This window comes from Jaculus jaculus, chromosome 11 (genome assembly GCF_020740685.1).
Source record: "Jaculus jaculus isolate mJacJac1 chromosome 11, mJacJac1.mat.Y.cur, whole genome shotgun sequence".
In the NCBI taxonomy this organism is placed as follows: Eukaryota; Metazoa; Chordata; class Mammalia; order Rodentia; family Dipodidae; genus Jaculus; species Jaculus jaculus.
The window spans coordinates 67222634-67241096 of NC_059112.1; the positions used below are offsets into that span (position 1 = coordinate 67222634).

General features: G+C 41.0%; 1 protein-coding gene across 1 annotated transcript in view; it reads right to left on the reverse strand.

Moving 5' to 3' along the window:
• Rarres1 (retinoic acid receptor responder 1) overlaps nucleotides 1-18463 on the reverse strand; it is a 55143-nt gene that overhangs the window by 6766 nt on the left and 29914 nt on the right. Inside the window, exons 2-4 of the mRNA XM_045161269.1 lie at nucleotides 14117-14179; nucleotides 11433-11616; nucleotides 6988-7124 (exon numbers count right to left, since the gene is read on the reverse strand). Coding sequence (XP_045017204.1) covers nucleotides 6988-7124; nucleotides 11433-11616; nucleotides 14117-14179 — 384 coding nt within the window. The remainder of the gene's footprint in view (nucleotides 1-6987; nucleotides 7125-11432; nucleotides 11617-14116; nucleotides 14180-18463) is intronic.

The window sequence follows — 18463 nt, forward strand, 5'->3', positions numbered from 1 at the left end:
TGTATCTGGAGTTCATTTGCAGTGGCTAGAGGCCCTGCTATGGCAATTCATTCTTATTCTCTCTGCTTGGAAATAAATAAAATATCAAAAAAAAAAAAATAGAGAAATGGGTCTGGATGGGCTGGAGACATGGCTTAACAGTTAAGCATTTGCCTGTGAAGCCTAAGGACCCCAGTTTGAGGCTTGATTCTCCAGGACCCACGTTAGCCAGATGCATAAAGGGGCTCACGTGTCTGGAGTTGGTTTGCAGTGGCTGGAAGCCTTGGCGCGCCCATTCTCTCTCTCTATCTGCCACTTTCTCTCTCTGTCACTCTCAAATAAATAAATAAAAATGAACAACTACAAAAAAAAAAAAAAAGAAATGGGTCTGGAGAAATGGCTCAAAAGCTAAGGTGCTTGCCTGTAGAGCCTAATGATCTTGAGTTCAGTTCCTCAGTAACCAGGTAAAGCCAGGTGCACAGAGTGGCAAGTGTGTGCATCGGGAGTCCATTTGCAGTGGCTAGAGGCCCTGGTGGGTCATTCTCTCTTGTCTCTCTCACTCTCTCTGCTTGCAAATAATTAAATAAATATTTTTAATTAAATATATTTCCTGGATGGATGAAATGTAATTAAAATTTTTGCTATGAAACAAGTCAGGGTAGAAGGAGAAGAAATTCACTTCAAAGGCACAACAGGTATTTTCAACAAAATCAGGAGAAAACTTCCCTCAAGTAGGGAAAGTGATGCTAGTACAGATACAAGAAGCCTATAGAATGCCAAACAGACAAAATCAGGAAGGAACCTCTTACTGTCATAATTAAACTACAAAACACACAAACCAAAGGAAATATATTGAAAACAGTTAGAAAAATCAAGTTACATATAAAGGCAAGCCTATATGAGGATAACAGCAGATTACTCAACACAAACTTTAAAAGCTAGAAGGGCTTGGAATGATGTCCAAGTTCTAAAAGATAACAGCTGTCAACTAAGATTATCCTGCAAAGCTATCCATTTAAATAGACAGAGAAATAAGGACATTTCACAACAGAAGCAGGCTAAAGGAATATATGAAGACCAAACGGCTCTACAGAAAATACTTAAGGATCCTCCATGCTGAAGAGAATAAAAAGCACACACATAAGAAACCTGGAAAAAACAAACCATACTCAAATATGTAATACAAGAGACCAAAGGTAAAATTGGAGTAACTACAAAACAAGAAAAATGGCAAAAATAAATACACATTTTTCAGTAATAACTCTCAATATCAGTGGCCCAACCAAAAGCATGGGTTTGCAGACTGGTTTATAAAACAGGATCCTTCAATTTGTTGCCTCCAAGAAACTCACCTTTCCACAAAAGAGGTACACTGCCTTAATGTGGAAGGTTGGAAAATGGTGTTTCAAGCAAATGGGCCTAGAAAACAAGCAGGTGTCACTATCCTAATATCGGACATGGTAGACTTCAGACCAACATTAGTTAGAAAAGATAAAGAAGGTCATTTTACATTAATTAAAGCAACACTCCCAACAGGAGAAAATTACAATCCTACACATATATGCACCTAACATGGGGGCTCCCAATTTCATCAAACACTATTAGAACTAAGGTCACAGATAACACCAAACAATTGTATTGGGTGACTTCAACACCCCACTTTTATCAATTGACAGGTTATCCTGGCAAAAAGTAAACAAATGCATCTGGATTAAATGAGGTCTTAGAACAAATGGACCTAATAGATATCTACAGAATATTTCAACCAAATGCTGAAGAATACACATTCTTTTTCCGCAGCACATGGAAATTTTCTAAAATAGACCATATATTAGGATACAAAGCAAATCTTAACAAATACAGGAAAATTGAAATAATTCCTTGCAGTCTGATCACAATGGGATTAAGCTACAGAGCATAAACAATATCATGGAAACTAAACAATACATTACTAAATAATGAATGGGCCAATGATGAAATCAAGAAGGAAATAAAAAGATTCATAGAATCAAATGATAACAAGATCACAACATACCAAAATCTTTGGGACACAATGAAGGCAGTCCTAAGAGAAATTTATAACTATATTAAGTGCCTATATTAAGAAATTACAAAGGTGGCATGTAAACAACTTAATGATTCACCTTGAAGCCTTGGAAAAAGAACAAGGCAAATCAAATATCAGGAGACTGGAAGAAATAAAGATTAGGGCAGAAATTAATGAAATAGAAACAAAACAAAAAAATCCAAAGAATAAATGAAACAAAGAATTGATTTTTTGAAAGGATAAACAAGATTGATAAACCCTTAGCAAATCTAACCAAAAGAAAAAAGAGACACCATCACAACATATACCAGAGAAATGAAAATATCATAGGGACATACTATAAGAACATATACTCTACTATAGTTTGGAAATCTGAAAGAAATGGAAGATTTCCTTGATTTATAATCACTTAAATAGACCTATAATAAGTATGGAGATCCAAGCAGTTATAAGACATCTCCCTACTAAAAAAAGGTCCAGGCCCAGATGGATTCACTGGTGAATTTTACAAGACCATGGAAGAATTAACTCCAGTGTTTCTCAAACGTTTCCATAAAATAGAAAAAGGAAGGAATGCTACCAAACTTTCTATGAAGTCAGCATCACCTTGATACCAAAATTAGACAAAAGGCAGAACAAAAGAAAATAACAGACCAATCTACCTCATGAACATAGATGCCAAAATTTTCAACAAAATATTGGCAAACAGAATACAAGAATATGTCAGAAAGATCATTCACCCTGACCAAATAGGCTTTATCCCAGAGATGCAGGGATAGTTCAAAATATACAAATCGATAAATATAATACACCATATAAATGGACTGAAGGACAAAAATAACATGATCATCTCAGTAGATGCAGAAAAAGCATTTGACAAAATCCAACATCCCTTCATGATAAATGTCCTACAGAAACTGGGAATAGAAGGAACATACCTCAACATCATAAAGGCTATTTATGACAAGCCTACAGCCAACATAATACTAAATGGAGGAAAAACTAAATCTTTTCCACTAAAATCAGTAAGAAGACAAGGGTGTTCAATATCCCCACTTTTATTTAATATAGCACTGGAAGTCTTCGCTATAGCAATAAGGCAAGAGAAACACTTATGGAAAGGAAGAGATCAAATTATCATTTGCAGATGATATGATTCTATACATAAAGGACCCTAAAGACTCCACCAGCAAACTGTTAGAGCTGATAAACACATAGCTATGTAGCAGGATACAAAATAAACACACAGAAATCAGTAGCCTTCTTATATGCTAACACACAGAGGATGAAATCAGGGAGTCACTCCCATTCACAATTGCATCAAAAATAATATAAAGTACCTTGGAATAAACCTACCCAAGGAAGTGAAAAAGATCTGGAATGAAAACTTCAAAGCTCTCAAGCAAGAAATTGCAGAAGACACTAGGAAATGGAAAGACATCCCTTGTTCTTGGATTGGAAGAATCAATATTGCAAAAATGGCAATCTACCAAAATCAATCTACATATCTAATACAAACCCTATCAAAATTCCAATGGCATTTTTCATGGAAATAGAAAAAACAATCTTAAAATTCATTTGGAAGCACCATATCTAAAACAATTTTGAGCAACAAAATTAAACCTGCTGGTGTGGCTGTAGGGATGACTTAGCGGTTAAGGCATTTGCCTGCAAGGCCAAAGAACCCATGTTCAATTCCCCAGGGCCCCATTAGCCAGAAGCACAAGGGGGCACACACATCTGGAGTTTGCTTGCAGTGGCTGGAGGCCCTGGTGTGCCCAATATCTCTCTCCCTCTTGTTCTCTCTCTTCCCATTTCTCTGTAAAATAAATAATGAAATATTAAAAATATGAAATATTAAAAAATATTTAAAAATATATTAAAAAAAAACACTCAAAGTCCCCCCTCCCTCCCTCCCCTCCCTCCCTCTCTCTCTCTCTCTCCATATATATATATATATATATATATATATTAAACAAAAGGCCAGACGTGGTGTGCACACCTTTAATCCCAGCACTCAGGAGGCAGAGGTAGGAAGATCCCTGTGAACTCGAGGCCAGACTCCATAGTGAATTCCAGGTCAGCATGGGCTAGAGTGAGACCCTACCTTGAAAAACCAAAGAAAAAAAAAAAGGCTGGTGGTATCACCATACCGTATTTTAACCTATATTACAGAGCCACAGTTACAAAAACAGCATGGTACTGGCACAAAAACAGACATGTAGATCAATAGAACAGAATAGAGGACCCAGATGTAAATCCGGGCAGCTACAGCCAACTGATCTTTGACAAAAAATGCCAAAGATACTGATTGGATAAAAGAGCCTCTTCAACAAATGGTAGTGGGAAAACTGGCTATCTGTATGTAAAAGGATGAAAATAGATCCTTTCTCCATGCACAAGAGTTAAGTCCAAATGCGTCAAAGACCTTAATATCAGACCTGACACTCTGAAACTGCTAGAGGAAAAAGTAGGGGAAACCCTTCAACATGGCAAAGACTTTCTGAGTATAACTTCAGTTGCTCAGGAAATAAAACCACTGATCAACTGCTGGGGCGTCATCCAAAGCTTTTGTGCAGCAAAGGACACTGAATAGAATGAAGAGGCAACCTACAGAATGGGAGAAAAATCTTTGCCAGCTATACATCTGGCAGAGGATAAATATCCAGGGCATACAATGAACTCAAAAAAGTAAATTGTAAGAACTCAAACAACCCGATTAAAAAAAATGGGCTATGGAACTAAATAGAGAGTTCTCAAAAGAAGAAATACAGATGGCATATAAACATCTAAAAAATGTTCTACATCCCTAGCCATCAGAGAACTACAAATTAAAACTACTTTGAGATTCCATCTCACTCCTGTCAGAATGGCTACCATTATGAAAACAAATTCCAATAAATGATGGCAAGGATATGAGAAAAGAGGAACCCTTCTACACTCTTAGTGGGAATGCAATCTGGTCCACCCATTGTGGAAATCAGTGTGGAGGTTCCTGAGACAGCTAAAAATAGATTTACCATATGACCCAAATATAGCACTTCTAGGCATATATCCTAAGGACTCATCTCATTTCCTTAGAAGTACATGCCCAACAATGTTTATTACTGCTCTATTCACAATAACTAGGAAATGGAAGTAGCCTAGATGTCCCTCAACTGATGAGTAGATAATGAAAATATGGCACATTTATACAATGGAGTTCTACTCAGTGGTAAAGAAAAATGAAATTATGAAATTTTCAGGAAAATGGATAGATCTGGAATGGATTATACTTAGTGAGGTAACCCAGGCCCCAAAAGTCAAATGTTGTTACATGTTCTCTCTCATATGTGGATCCTAGCTACAAATGATTGGACTTCTATGTGAATTGGAATAAAACACAGTAACAGAGGCCAGTTAGCTAGAAAGGTATATACAGTGAATAGAAAGGGAAGGAGGGAGATTTAATAGGATATATTGTGTATATATATATATGTATGTAAAAGAACAGATTAGTGGGGTGGAAAGGCCTAAGTGAGGTCAAGGAAAGAGATTGAGTAAAGGAAAGGTGGCGGGGGGGGGGCAATAAAAATCTAAGAGGGTATGAATAAGTTATATGGAAACCTACTTTTCTGGACATTGGAACACCCAGAACCCATAGATTGTTACTAAAATTTTTCAGTGCCAGGGGTGGACTACCTTCCAGTGAGTTGTTGGCCAGGAGGTCCCTGATGCCCTCAAAACATTATAGGCCATTGCCTATTGCTGAAGACTTCACATACTTGGGCTGCAAGGCCACTGAAAAATCCTTCTGGAGCTGAGCTGAAAACCCCTTCTGTGTAGACCAGCTGATAAAAATCTTGAAATAGCTACATTGCATGCAGATCAAGGGGAGAGAGAGAAAAATCACCAGTGGAGATACTCAACAGTGGACACTGCAAGGCTTAAATTTGGCCAGCCAGGCTAAATGAGCCAACAGGTAAAATAGTGGCATGTCTGTTATGGGAAACTAACTGCTCTTTAATTGGACTGGAGGCCCATCCATGGGAGGGAATACATCCCTGATACTGAAAACCTACAATGGGGTAGTCATGAGCCCTAGGGGTATAACATCTGCTGGTGTCTGGCTAAATGTATATAGTATGCTCACCAAACTGCCTGATAAGTACTTCTCTTAATGTTCACACTCATAGATTAATGCTACTCTCACTCTTGGTTAGAGAAGCTTATCTTTTCAGATGGAGGTGACCTTGGAATGATTCAGAAAGCACCTTGGTGCTGAGAAGTGACAGAGGAGTGCTCAGCACTAAAATATCTCTAACACATCTTCCAAGGCTCAGGTCCATTGTGGAAGAGCTGGTGGAAAGAATGTAAGAGCCAAAGGAAGTGTAGGACTCCTTACAATATGCTCCTCCAGACAAAAAAGTGGCCCGGATATCCATGATCTCACAGTACCTGACACTACCTACATAAGACCATCATAACAGGAGGAAAAGATGATATCAAAATAAAAGAGAGACTAATTGAGAGGAAGAAGGGGTATTATAGAGAGTGGAATTTCACAGAGGGAAGTGGGGAAAGAAAGGGAATTACCATTGGTTATTGTCTATAATTGTAGAAGCTCTCAATAAAAAAAGTAAAAAAATTCTTGCAGGCTGGGGAGATGGCTTAGCGGTTAAGCACTTGCCTGTGAAGCCTAAGGACCCCGGTTCGAGGCTTGATTCCCCAGGACCCACGTTAGCCAGATGCACAAGGGGGCACATGCATCTGGAGTTCGTTTGCAGTGGCTGGAGGCCCTGGTGTGCCCATTCTCCCCCCCCCTTTCTCTCTCTGCCTCTCTCTGTGTCTGTCACTCTCAAATAAATAAATAAAAATTAAAAATTAAAAAAAATATTTAAAAAAATTCTTGCTATGCAGTTGAAAGTCAGTTCACACTTGGTTGTGAAGCTTCTGGCCCCAATTAAGTTTTAGGCTCTTACCCACTGTTTTACACTACTGAGCTGGACCAAGTAGTAGTGCAAAAACTGGGTTGTCTTCTTCCACATCACATAAGAGCTGCCAAGGAAAGCCAAGTTCCAGATGGGTCTCAATGAGGGATCAATATGCCCATGGCTATCTGAGAAGAAAACAAGCACATTTTTACTGAAGAATGTTTAAGACAAAATTTGAGAAGCTTCAGCAATGAAATCAGAAGTTTAATCATATCAGATCATCCTCACAGGAATACATGAAATCAGACTTGTGATTTCTTTGTATTTGTTTCCCCTTCCTTCCTTCCTTTTTTTTTTTTAGATGGAGTGTCTCAATGAACCCAGAGTTCATGGACTAGGCTAGACAAGATAGCCAGTAAACTCTGGTGATCCACCTATCTCTGCCTCCCTAGCACTGGGATTATAGGTATACACCACTATGCCTGGTATTTTGATGTGGTTCTAGGGATCCAAACTGAGGTCCTCATGCTTGTATGATACCCTTTACACACTGAGCCAATCTCAACCCATGCTTTTTAAGATAGGCTCTTACTGCATAGTGATCCTCCTGCTTCAACTTCCTGAGTACTTGTAAAAGCAACTTTTTAAAATGTCTAATTAATACTAATTTTAATGACTTTTTTACTTTTTTATAGTCTTTATTGGTAACTTTAATACACAAACATACTGTAATTTGGTCATGTTCCATCACATTATCTTCTTTTGCCCCTTCTTCCCCATCCCTATTCCACTCAGACCCTCCTCCTTCAAAATAGTCCTTCCTGGTTAGTTTTCTCAAGGAAACTAATTATTTAAAAAAATTAACATTTTTATTTATTTATTCATTTATTTTCAAACAGAGACACAGAGAGAGACAGGATAGAGAGAGAGAGAGAGAATGAGAGTGCTGGGCCTCTTGCCACTGTAAATAAACTTCAGACACATTTGCCACTTTGTGCACCACATATTATGTGGGCATTGGGTAATCAAACCCAAGTCATCAGGTTTTTCAAAGAAGTGCCTTCAACCACTGAGCAGATCATCTCTCCAGCCCTTCAAGGAAACTGATTCTTCATAAAATGATTTTTAGCATAAATCCTCTTTTTTGGTTGAAGTGATTTGGTTAGTCTGTAGAGTTATGTATAAAAGATGGCTTAGGGTGAGGCTGGGCAGTGAGTGAATACAATCTCCTTTTGGGAAGAGGGAACAGACTGAGGAAGGAGAGGACCGATGGGACTACGAGTACTGGGGTGAGACCAGAAGTGGGAGAAGGCGCCAGAGGTGAAGAGTACATTGATGGACAAAATGTAGGAGAAGACAGAGAAGCCAGAATCAAGGGTATATTAAGAAAAAGAAAAGCCGGGTATGGTGGCACATGCCTTTAATCCCAGCACTTGGGAGGCAGAGGTAGATGGATCGCTGTAAACTTGAGGCTACCCTGAGATTACATAGTGAATTCCAGGTCAGCCTGGGCTAAAGTGAGACCCTACTTCAAAAAACAAAAACAAACAAAAAATAAAAAGAAAAACAAGTATTAGGATAAAGGAGGGAATTGGGGAAGACATTTTGTGGGGCCCAAAGAAGTCACAGAAGCTAATGTCCCATCCTCGGTGAAGCAGAAGGCAAACTCTCCTGCAAAAGGCAGAGGCCTGGGGGCTGTGCCTGCAGAGAGGGAAGCCTCCACACAGCAGCGCGGCCCAGTGCAGCAAGGGCAACCGCAGCACAGAGGGAGAATGGTGTGAGAAGAAAAGACTGAGGAGAATAAAGCAGAAAGGTATTGCTTTTCCCACGCTGCCATCATTCACTGTTTTGTGATTCCTGGAAGTTTTCTGACCCCATGATACTGTTAATTAACACCCAACATCTTCATACTGAGAACTGACCTCTGTAATACTCTGCAGACTTCTATGGGTAACTCACCTGGTCACCATTCTTCTGCTGGCATATGCCAATCCACAAGGAACTATGACTTTATTTTTAGCTACGTTATTGTAGGAAAGTTTGAGGCTTCTATTTACTAACATGATTTTTAGCAACTTATGAATGAAATGTTGTTTCTCCTTGATGTAAGCAGCTGAATTGTTAGTATTTCAAAACATTATGTAACACAGGACTCTGAAGTCAACACATTGAATTACTCTTACAGGGTTTTGAATCCTCCTCCTCATTTCCATTGATTGGAAACTTCTTTCATTGAACTCACAATCACTCCCTTTACTGTGCTACTATGAGTTTAGATTTGTGAGATCCAAATTCATTGCCCTTGCAGATAAATGAGTTACACTAAATCTGGTCACTAGTGAGGACACTTGAAGGACAGTCTTCCAGGCAGTCTTGCTGGCTCATTGTTCAGAGTCTTTCTTTGTATGAAGCTTGGAGCCATCTATGGGAAGTTTATGAGCTCACTAGAGACAGTGAACCTTTTTTTAAACTTTTTAAAACAATATCCCTTATTAATTAACTATGAAAGTTCTATACCTTACTTAAATACTGAATAAAATCTGCTAAAACTTGAACTGGCCACTCCAGGCCTATCTCCATAGTTTGGATTCAGTCTAAATCAAGCCTTTTTGATTTTCAGTATATAATTTTGTATATATCATAATCACTAACACCATTGTCTCTGAATTTATAGTGAGAACAGAATGCTTACATTTTGTTAATGAAAATGTGCCCACTACTAAGATTGTATTTGTTTTTTCAAGGTAGGGTCTCACTCTAACTCAGGCTAACCTGAAATTCACTATGTAGTCTCAGGTTAGACTCAAATTCTAAGCGATCCTACTACTTCTGCTTCATGAGTGCTGGGACTAAAGGCAAGTGCCACCACAGCTGGCTCTACTAATATTTTTTTTTGAAGTTGCATAGAAGTCAGAGTAAATTAAACCAGATTAAGACTGTTATAGAATGGTCCCTAAGAATACACAGGACTGATTAAATAAGATCCAGTTAACCTGTGTAATCAAAATGGGTTCCAATCTGGAAAGAAAACATCCTATAAGGTTTCAACACTGTGCCTTAAGAAGAGATGAGCCCTAGTTTCCCAACTAAAAAAAGGTGGAGGCTGAAGAGATGGTTCAGTAGTTAAGGAGCTTGCCTGCAAAGCCCAATGACCTGGGTTCACTTCCCCAGTACCCATGTAAAAGCCACATGCACAAAGTGGCACATGCATCTGGAGTTTGTTTGCAGTGGCTGGGGACCCTGATGTGCCCATTCTCATTCATTCTCTCTCTCTCTCCTTATAAAATAAATAAATAAAATTTAAAAATAAAATATGTTCGTAAATGTTTCTAAGCATTGGTCATTACATCACTTATTCAAGTAGTACTAAGTATAGGAGTCTTCTGAATTCTCAGAATTCTTTCACTCAGGATTTGGTGTGAATTGTCAAAAAAAATTAAGTAGTAGGTGAGAATCACCCAAGGCTTTGAAATGAAAGATGCAGTATTCACTTCCTGACATTTAGTCGATGTCAGTAAATGGGGGACAGATACAACAGTCCTCAGGTGTTGATGTGGATTTGTCACAGAATCTCAGGGTATTTGGGCAAGTGCACAAGCTGTGAGCAAATATGGAATGGAGAGTGCTGTGGTGGTCACATGTCAAGCTTAATACCCAAGTGCCAGTCCAGAGATGACTTTTGTGGTTTTGGAAATTGGATTTGCCAGTAAGTGCTGAATATCTACCACTGCCCACACACTCTGTTGAGTGCCAAGACAAATCTCTACAGATGCACTCCAGCTGAGTCACTGCAGAGGGCATGGCCCAACTGTCAGAGATGCCACCATTGCCTATTAGCCACTGACCCGAAATCAGATGAACATGACCCCACTGCAGCAGCCCAGAATGGCCCACCAGACAGTCTCTAAGCTGGCTCTGGGACAGAGGGATAAAGTACAGGCATGGAGGGTATCTGGTCAGCTAAATCTCCCAAGGCCACCAACCAAAACTCCCTGGAAATATCACCCTCAGGTCTGGATCCTGAAAGCTGCATGTCCTGGTGCAAAAACCTTTCTTTTACTTGGAGCTTCAGCTCTTGCTGCCCTCGTTCTAGGATATAAAATGGGCACACTCATAGCTTTTGGTGGAGTAAGTCTATATCAGTAGACATGAAGAACAGAAGACGATGCCTCTGAGCTTGGTCCAGATAATACAAGAGGCACATCACAATTTATGGCTGAACTAAAGCACCATTCCTGGGATACACATGGAAATAACCATTCTACTGAAGACAGGACTGACACACATTCCTAAGTAAAGAAATTCCAGCTACTGCTGGGCGTGGTGGTGCACGCCTTTAATCCCAACCCTTGGGAGGCAGAGGTAGGAGGATTGCCATAAATTTGAGGCCACCCTGAGACTACATAGTGAATTCCAGGTCAGCCTGAGCTACAGTGAAACCCTACCTTGAAAAAAAAAAAAAAGAGAAAGAAATTCCAGCTACTGATTCATACCAGGGATGCTGACGATGTTCAAAGGGTTCCTCAGTTGCTTCATCTGCTTGTAGAGCAGGCCATCCTCTTTTTGTCTCTTTATTTGCTCAATGAGCTGTGTGCAGGTTACATTGATAGCTGGTCTGGATTTGTGGTTCTTGAAAAGAACTCGAGCAGAACATTTGCCCAAATGTTCCTCACCTTCCTGAAGTAAAAATTTTGGAAGTCAGCAGGAAGGTTCCATATGACCCTTTCCTACACCAGTGCACACAAACACACACAAGAGCATTTCTCTGCCATCTGCAGATGTAGTTTTCACTTTCTAGAAAGTGAGTTAGGAGGGGGTTCTAGAAAGTGATTTGAGGAGGGGTGCTGTGGAGATTGCTCAGTAGATAAGGCTCTTTCATTTGAGTACCTAGGTTTGGATCCCCAGACCTCATATAAAGCTAGAAGCTTTGGCCTCTGTAATCCCATCATCTCCTCTCTTCAGCAGAGATAGGAAAATTTTCCAAAAGCTATGGGCCAGCTAATCTGGCCAATGGAGCCATGAGCAATGAGAAACTATAACTTAAATGAGATAGAAGGCAAGGACTGACCCAGAAGTTGTCCTCTGACCTCCACATGCTCACCATGAACAATCACACACACTTTAAAAAGTGATTTTTGGGAGAGATGGCTTAGTTGTTAAGGCACTTGCCTGTGAAGCCTAAGGAGCCAGGGTTGATTCTCCAGTACACACATAAGCCAGATGCACAAAGTGGTGCATGCATCTGTACTTCATTTGTAGTGGCTACAGGCCTGGCATGCCCATTCTTTCTCTCTCAAACAAAATATATTTTTTTAAGTGATTTGGGGGCTACAGAGATGGCTCAGCAGTTAAGGTGCTTGCTTGCCTGCAAAGCCTAATGATCTGGGTTTGATTCCCTAGTGCCCATATAAATCCAGATGCACAAAGTGACACATGCATCTGGAGTTTGTTTGCAGTGTCTGGAGACCCTGACACACCTAGGACAGTGGATGCTTCACTCTCTTCTTTGGTCTAGCACAGTAGTTAGTTAGATACTAAGAGCTGATTAACTTAAACTACAAGAGTGACTCCTTTTAATACAAATAGCATCATCTCAATGCTGTCTTATGGGCTAGGTTCTCTCCTCACTACAATTTTAAAGGCCAAAGTAACGGAGTTTAAAAGGGAGCCTACTGTGTATCTCAAGCTAGGCCTAGAATGAGAAGGAGTTTATGACCACTAGTCACAGCCCCATCTAAACCCAGCCATGGGTCCCTTGTTAAGGTATCCTGTTGAACTGTAGCTGTTTAGGTGGGGTGGGTCTTAGTGAAGATGGCTATTAGAAATAAACTTAAAAGGAGAAGCCCACAGGGAAATAAATTGTAATCAAAGTTAGATCTGCTTAATAAGTGTGTTTCTGAACTAGCTCAGAAAACTGAATTGGGCTTTCCAGTGGGTGACTTTCCCAGGGGAGTGCCAGTTTTGAGTGGGAGGGGATTTCTGGAGTGTATTAACATATTAATTATTGGTGCAACCTAGAAAAAAGGTAAGAGTGCTTTCAGGAAGAGGCATATGATTGGCAGCTCCTTTCAGATGGCTCCTCCTGGTCTCCTTTGATGTCAGCCATTTCCAGGGAAGAGAAAAGGAATCAGGGTTTGTGTTGGCCCCTTTGTTTTGCTCCCTGCTGAACAGCACAGGATCAAAGCAGCCGCCTGAAGATGAAAGACTGTCCTTCACCTCTGGAAATGGAGTTCTTCAATTAGCTATCTGAGCTCTTAATGTACCCACAACAGCCTCTCCAGAGGAATGGGCTGTTGGTCAGAAAAAAAAAAAAACAAAACTTGTAATTGTTTTCCCTTTAGCTTTAATCTAATGCTTTCAGTTTGCAACACTCGAAATCAAAGGCATCTTCTTAATCCTTTCAGAAAATTTTAATTCCAAGGTTAATAAGCAAAGTCAGAGTACACTGACTTGCATCTGCATTCTTCCACAGGCAATGGACAGAAGATATCATGCTTCCCTTCTGACGGCTCTCCCTCCCCGAGACCCATAAATGCGGGCACTGACTGCTCCTCCCAGGATGCTGAGCCTCAGAACATCACTACGGCTGCCTGCCCGGGCTGGTCTCTGCACTCATGTTCTGGTTGCTGCCTCCTAACTTAGCCCAACACACAAAGTCCATCTGGCTGTAATTGCTACATAAGTTTTATGTTTACTCTCTTCTGAAAGCAGGGTGAATGCAGCTTGGCAAAACAAGAGCTGTTCAGTGGGAGCTGCAGAGAGGTGAATAATGCCTGTAGCATGTATGGGTACAGCTCTATTTTACATAGTGCCTCTCCATACGGGAGATTGTGGAATTGGCCTCATGCTATGCAGCCTGCTAACCAGAAATGTCACCAGCTGACTGACAAGAAAAAGAACACACTGGCATTTGAAAGTGAGTCATCCTATGACTCTGAAGTGTGAGGAGAGACATGGAAAGGAGCTGTGAATTCCCGGCAGCTGCATAAGGCTAAAGGTGAAGAAGTTAGATCTAGACTCTTGCTGGCTCTGTTCTCTTAAGAACAAACTGAAAACAAAATGTGACAAAGTCAGAAAATCTCCAGGATTCAGTTAAGATTTTTTTTTTTTTTTTTTTGTGAAGAGCTGTATTCATGCGCATTGCCAATAGGATATGCCCCTAATTGTGGCATCATACCTCTGGGTTGTAGTGCTCTGTGCTAAATACCAGGTCCACTTCACATCCCTTTTTTGGGTCAACCTAAAAAACCAAACAAAACAAACAAAACCAGAAACTGGGTGTTAGCATACTGGAAGCTCCATGAACATTCCCAAATCCAAGAATCATGTTCTTGGGGAGCTGTGCATGTCATTGGACGCTACTACATTTATACCCCAATAAATCTGGTGACTTTTCAGAAGGAGAGATCTCAAACTTTGGTCTGGTGATGCTGCTCTTTTTGTGGTTTGATACTGTGGCAGTTTGATTCAGGTGCCCCTTTAAATTTAGGTATTCTGGATACTAGATTCCCAGCTGATGGAGATTTGGGAAACAACACCTCCTGGAGGGAGTGTATTGTTGGGGGGTGGGCTTATGGGTGTTATAGCCAGTTTCCCCTTGCCAGTGTTTGACACACTCTCCTGTTGCTATTGTCTACCTTATGTTGGCCAGGGGGTGATGTCCACCCTCTGCTCATGCCATCGTTTTCCCCTGCCATCGTGGAGCTTCCCCTCGAGCCTGTAAGCCAAAATAAACCTCTTTTTCCCAGAAACTGCTCTTGGTTGGGTGATTTCTACCAGCAATGTGAACCAGACTGCAACAGATTCCTACTCAAAAAAAGGGAGGCTGAGAAGGGGACACAGTATGCCCAGGCTGGAAGCTGACTTTTACAAGAGCAGCTAAATGAGAAACAGACAGGTATGTATAGGGGATGGAGTGAATTCCTCTGTCCACAGGTACCCTGATCTGGGTACTAGAGTCATGTCAGTAAAGAGGCAAGGGTCTCCCATATGCCATTCTGGGTCAAACAGGGGCAGCAATGCATAATAAAGAATGCATTTTAAGGAGGGGGTAAGAGAAGTAAGAGTAGTGGTCAAGGGAGGTGCCCGGAACAAGGCAGCTGAAGAACCACACCCGGGGTGGGAGGTGGGGACATACCCTGAAGGCATAGCTTCAGCCTGTGACAGGATGCCATTTTCTGTCTTTTTTCTTTTCTTTTCTTTTCTTTTCTTTTCTTTTCTTTTCTTTTCTTTTCTTTTCTTTTCTTTTCTTTTTTCTTTTCTTTTTTCTTTTCTTTCCTTTCCTTTCCTTTCCTTCCTTCCTTCCTTCCTTCCTTCCTTCCTTCCTTCCTTCCTTCCTCCTTCCTTCCTTCCTTCCTTCCTTCCTTCCTTCCTTCCTTCCTTCCTTCCTTCCTTCCTTTCCTTTCCTTTCCTTTCCTTTCCTTTTCCTTTCTTCCTTCCTTCCTTCCTTCCTTCCTTCCTTCCTTCCTTCCTTCCTTCCTTCCTTCCTTCCTTCCCTCTTTCTTTCCTTCCTTCCTTCCTTCCTTCCTTCCTTCCTTCCTTCCTTCCTTCCTTCCTTCCTTTCTTTCTTTTTTTCTTTCTTTCTTTCTTGTAGGGTCTTACGCTAGCCCAGGCTTACCTGCAATTGTCTATGTAGTCTCAGGATGGCCTTGAATTCACAGCAATACTACTACCTCAGCCTCCTAAATTCTGGGATTAAAGGCATGCACTACCGTACCTGTCCAGGATGACATTTTCAACATCCCTTCAAAGCCAGTTCCTACCTTCCTCATGTTGTGACCCTGCTATAGTCTGGTTATTCAGTGTTCCCAATATCCATGAGCTAACTCATTGTCCTCTCAGAGATGTAACTTAAAAAAATTATGTATTTATTTATTTATTTATTTATCTTGAGAGTGGGAGGGGGAGAGAGAGAAAGAGGAAGATAGAAGGAGAATGGGCATCACAGGGCCTCCAGCCACTGCAAATGAACTCCAGTCACATGAGTCACCATGTGCATCTGGCTTTTACGTGGGTGGAATCAAATCTTGGTCTTTATGCTTGGCAGACAAGCACCTTAACCACTAAGCCATCCAGAGATGTAACTTCATTAATATTATTATTTTTAGTTTTTTGAGGTAGGGTTTCACTCTAGGCCAGGCTGACCTGGAATTCACTATGTAGTCTCAGGGTGGCCTTGAACTCATGGTGATCCTCCTACCTCTGCCTCTCAAGTGCTGGGATTAAAGGTGTGTGCCACCATGCCTGGCTCAGAGTTGTAACTTTTAAGGGGCCTAGCAGGAAGTCTTTAGGTTATTGGGTGCATGTGCTTATAGTGGATTGTGAGACCCTACTCTCTTCCTCTCTCTTTTCTTTACCGCCATGCAGGAACAGTTTTGCTCTGTCACATGCTGCCATCATGATGCTTGCTCTCACCAAAGCCCAGCTGCAATGTGACATCATGTACTGGAACTTCAAAACTGAATCAAAACAAAACTTCTGACATTTTATAAGTTGATTATCTCAGGCATTTGTGACAGTAACAGAAAACTGATTAACAGTCTCTTCCTTGTAGTTTTCACAGGCACACATACTTTTTAAGCTTTTGATAGGCATATTTAGCTTTTTTAAACTTTTGAATTGATTCCAATGCCTATTTCTGGACTATAAGCTATTTGGAAGAACTTTGTATTTCTTGCCATAACTTTTTGAAAAAAAGAGCAAAACGTCCAGTTAAAAGAATACTGTCAGGCTGGAGAGATGGCTTAGCGGTTAAGCGCTTGCCTGTGAAGCCTAAGGATCCTGGTTCGAGGCTCAGTTCCCCATGTCCCACGTTAGCCAGATGCACAAGGGGGCGCATGCATCTGGAGTTCGTTTGCAGAGGCTGGAAGCCCTGGCGCGCCCATTCTCTCTCTCCCCCTCTATCTGTCTTTCTCTCTGTGTCTGTTGCTCTCAAATAAATTAATTAATTAAAAAAAAAAAAAAGAATACTGTCTAGAGAAGAAAGGAAACTTTGTGGCATGAAACTAAAGTTATTTCACACAAGCTTGATTAGTTTCCATAAACATCAATTTCCTTTAAATTTGGTCCAAGAACATAATAACCAAGTAGAATTGTCTTATTTTAAGTAGACCAGATATCATCCATTCCTATGACCAAAAAAAAGGAGGGACAGGGCTGGAGAGATGGCTTAGCAGTTAAGCACTTGCCTGTGAAGCCTAAGGACCCTGGTTTGAGGCTCGATTCCCCAGGACCCACCTTAGCCAGATGCACAAGGGGGTGCACGCGTCTGGAGTTCATTTGCAGTGGCTGGGGGCCCTGGCACGCCCATTCTCTCTCTCTCTCTCTCTTAGTCTCTCTCTCTCTCTCTCTCTCTCTCTCTCTCTCTCTCTATCAGCCTCATTCTCTCTCTGTGCCTCTCAAATAAATAAATAAAACAGAAAAAAAAAGGAAGGACAGAATTAAGTGCTAATTATTACATAGAAATATTTAAATAACTGAATGTATAGTTTTTGTTGTTGTTGTTTTTCAAGGTAAGTTCTCACTCTAGCCCAGGCTGACCTGGAATTCAGTATGTAGTCTCAGGCTGGCCTCAAACTCATGGTTATCCTCCTACCTCTGCCTCCTAAGTGCTGGGATTGAAGGGGTGCACCAGCACGCCAGACCCTGAATGTACAGATTTTGCTGGAAGAAAAGGGTAATGTCTGCAAGCTCCTCAAACAGCTGTTTGTTCATGGTTCTTTTTATTCTGTTGATGTGATGTTCATGTGTAAAAGCATGGGTGCACCTGTTCTAGGGTGAGTGTGGTGGTCAGAGGATAACTTCAGTTGCCTGTCCTTGCCTTCCACCTTGTTTGATGCAGGGCTTGTTGTTCTCATTTTTTTTTTCCCCATGGCTGTGCTCTCTAGGAAAGCTGGCCCTCTATCTTCTGGGAAGTTCTCTCAGTCTCTCTTCTTGCCAAAGGCACACTGGGATTACAGAAGCCCACCATAGTGTCTTGCTTTCTATGTGGGTTCAAGGAATCCAAAGTTAGGTACTCATGCTTGCATGACAAGTGCTTTATCCACTAAGTCATCTCCCCTGCTCTCATTTTGTAAAAATATTTTTATGTATTTATTGAATTTATTTGAGACACAGAGAGAAAGAGACAACACAGAGAGTAAGTATGGATGCACCAGGGCCTTCTGCCAATCCAGACACATGCACTACTTTGTGCATCTGGCTTTATGTGGGTACTGGAGAATTGAACCTGGGCTATTAGGCTTTGCAAGCAAGCACCTTTAGCAGATGAGCTATCTCTCCATTCCCCTAGTCCCCAACAAATACACATGCAAAAGTCTGTCTTTTCACCTATTCCCTCTTGGCCACCTCCTGTGCCCAGAGTGAGAGATACAAAAAGATGGACCATCCTGGCTGGCCTTGCTGGGAATCTACTTCTAGTGTGAGAGTATGAGAATAAACAGGTGGGCTATGCAGCTGATCAAGATGGCTGAAGGAAGCCCGTGTGTAGGGCCTAAGTTTAGGAAAGTCTGTCTAGAGCAAGTAA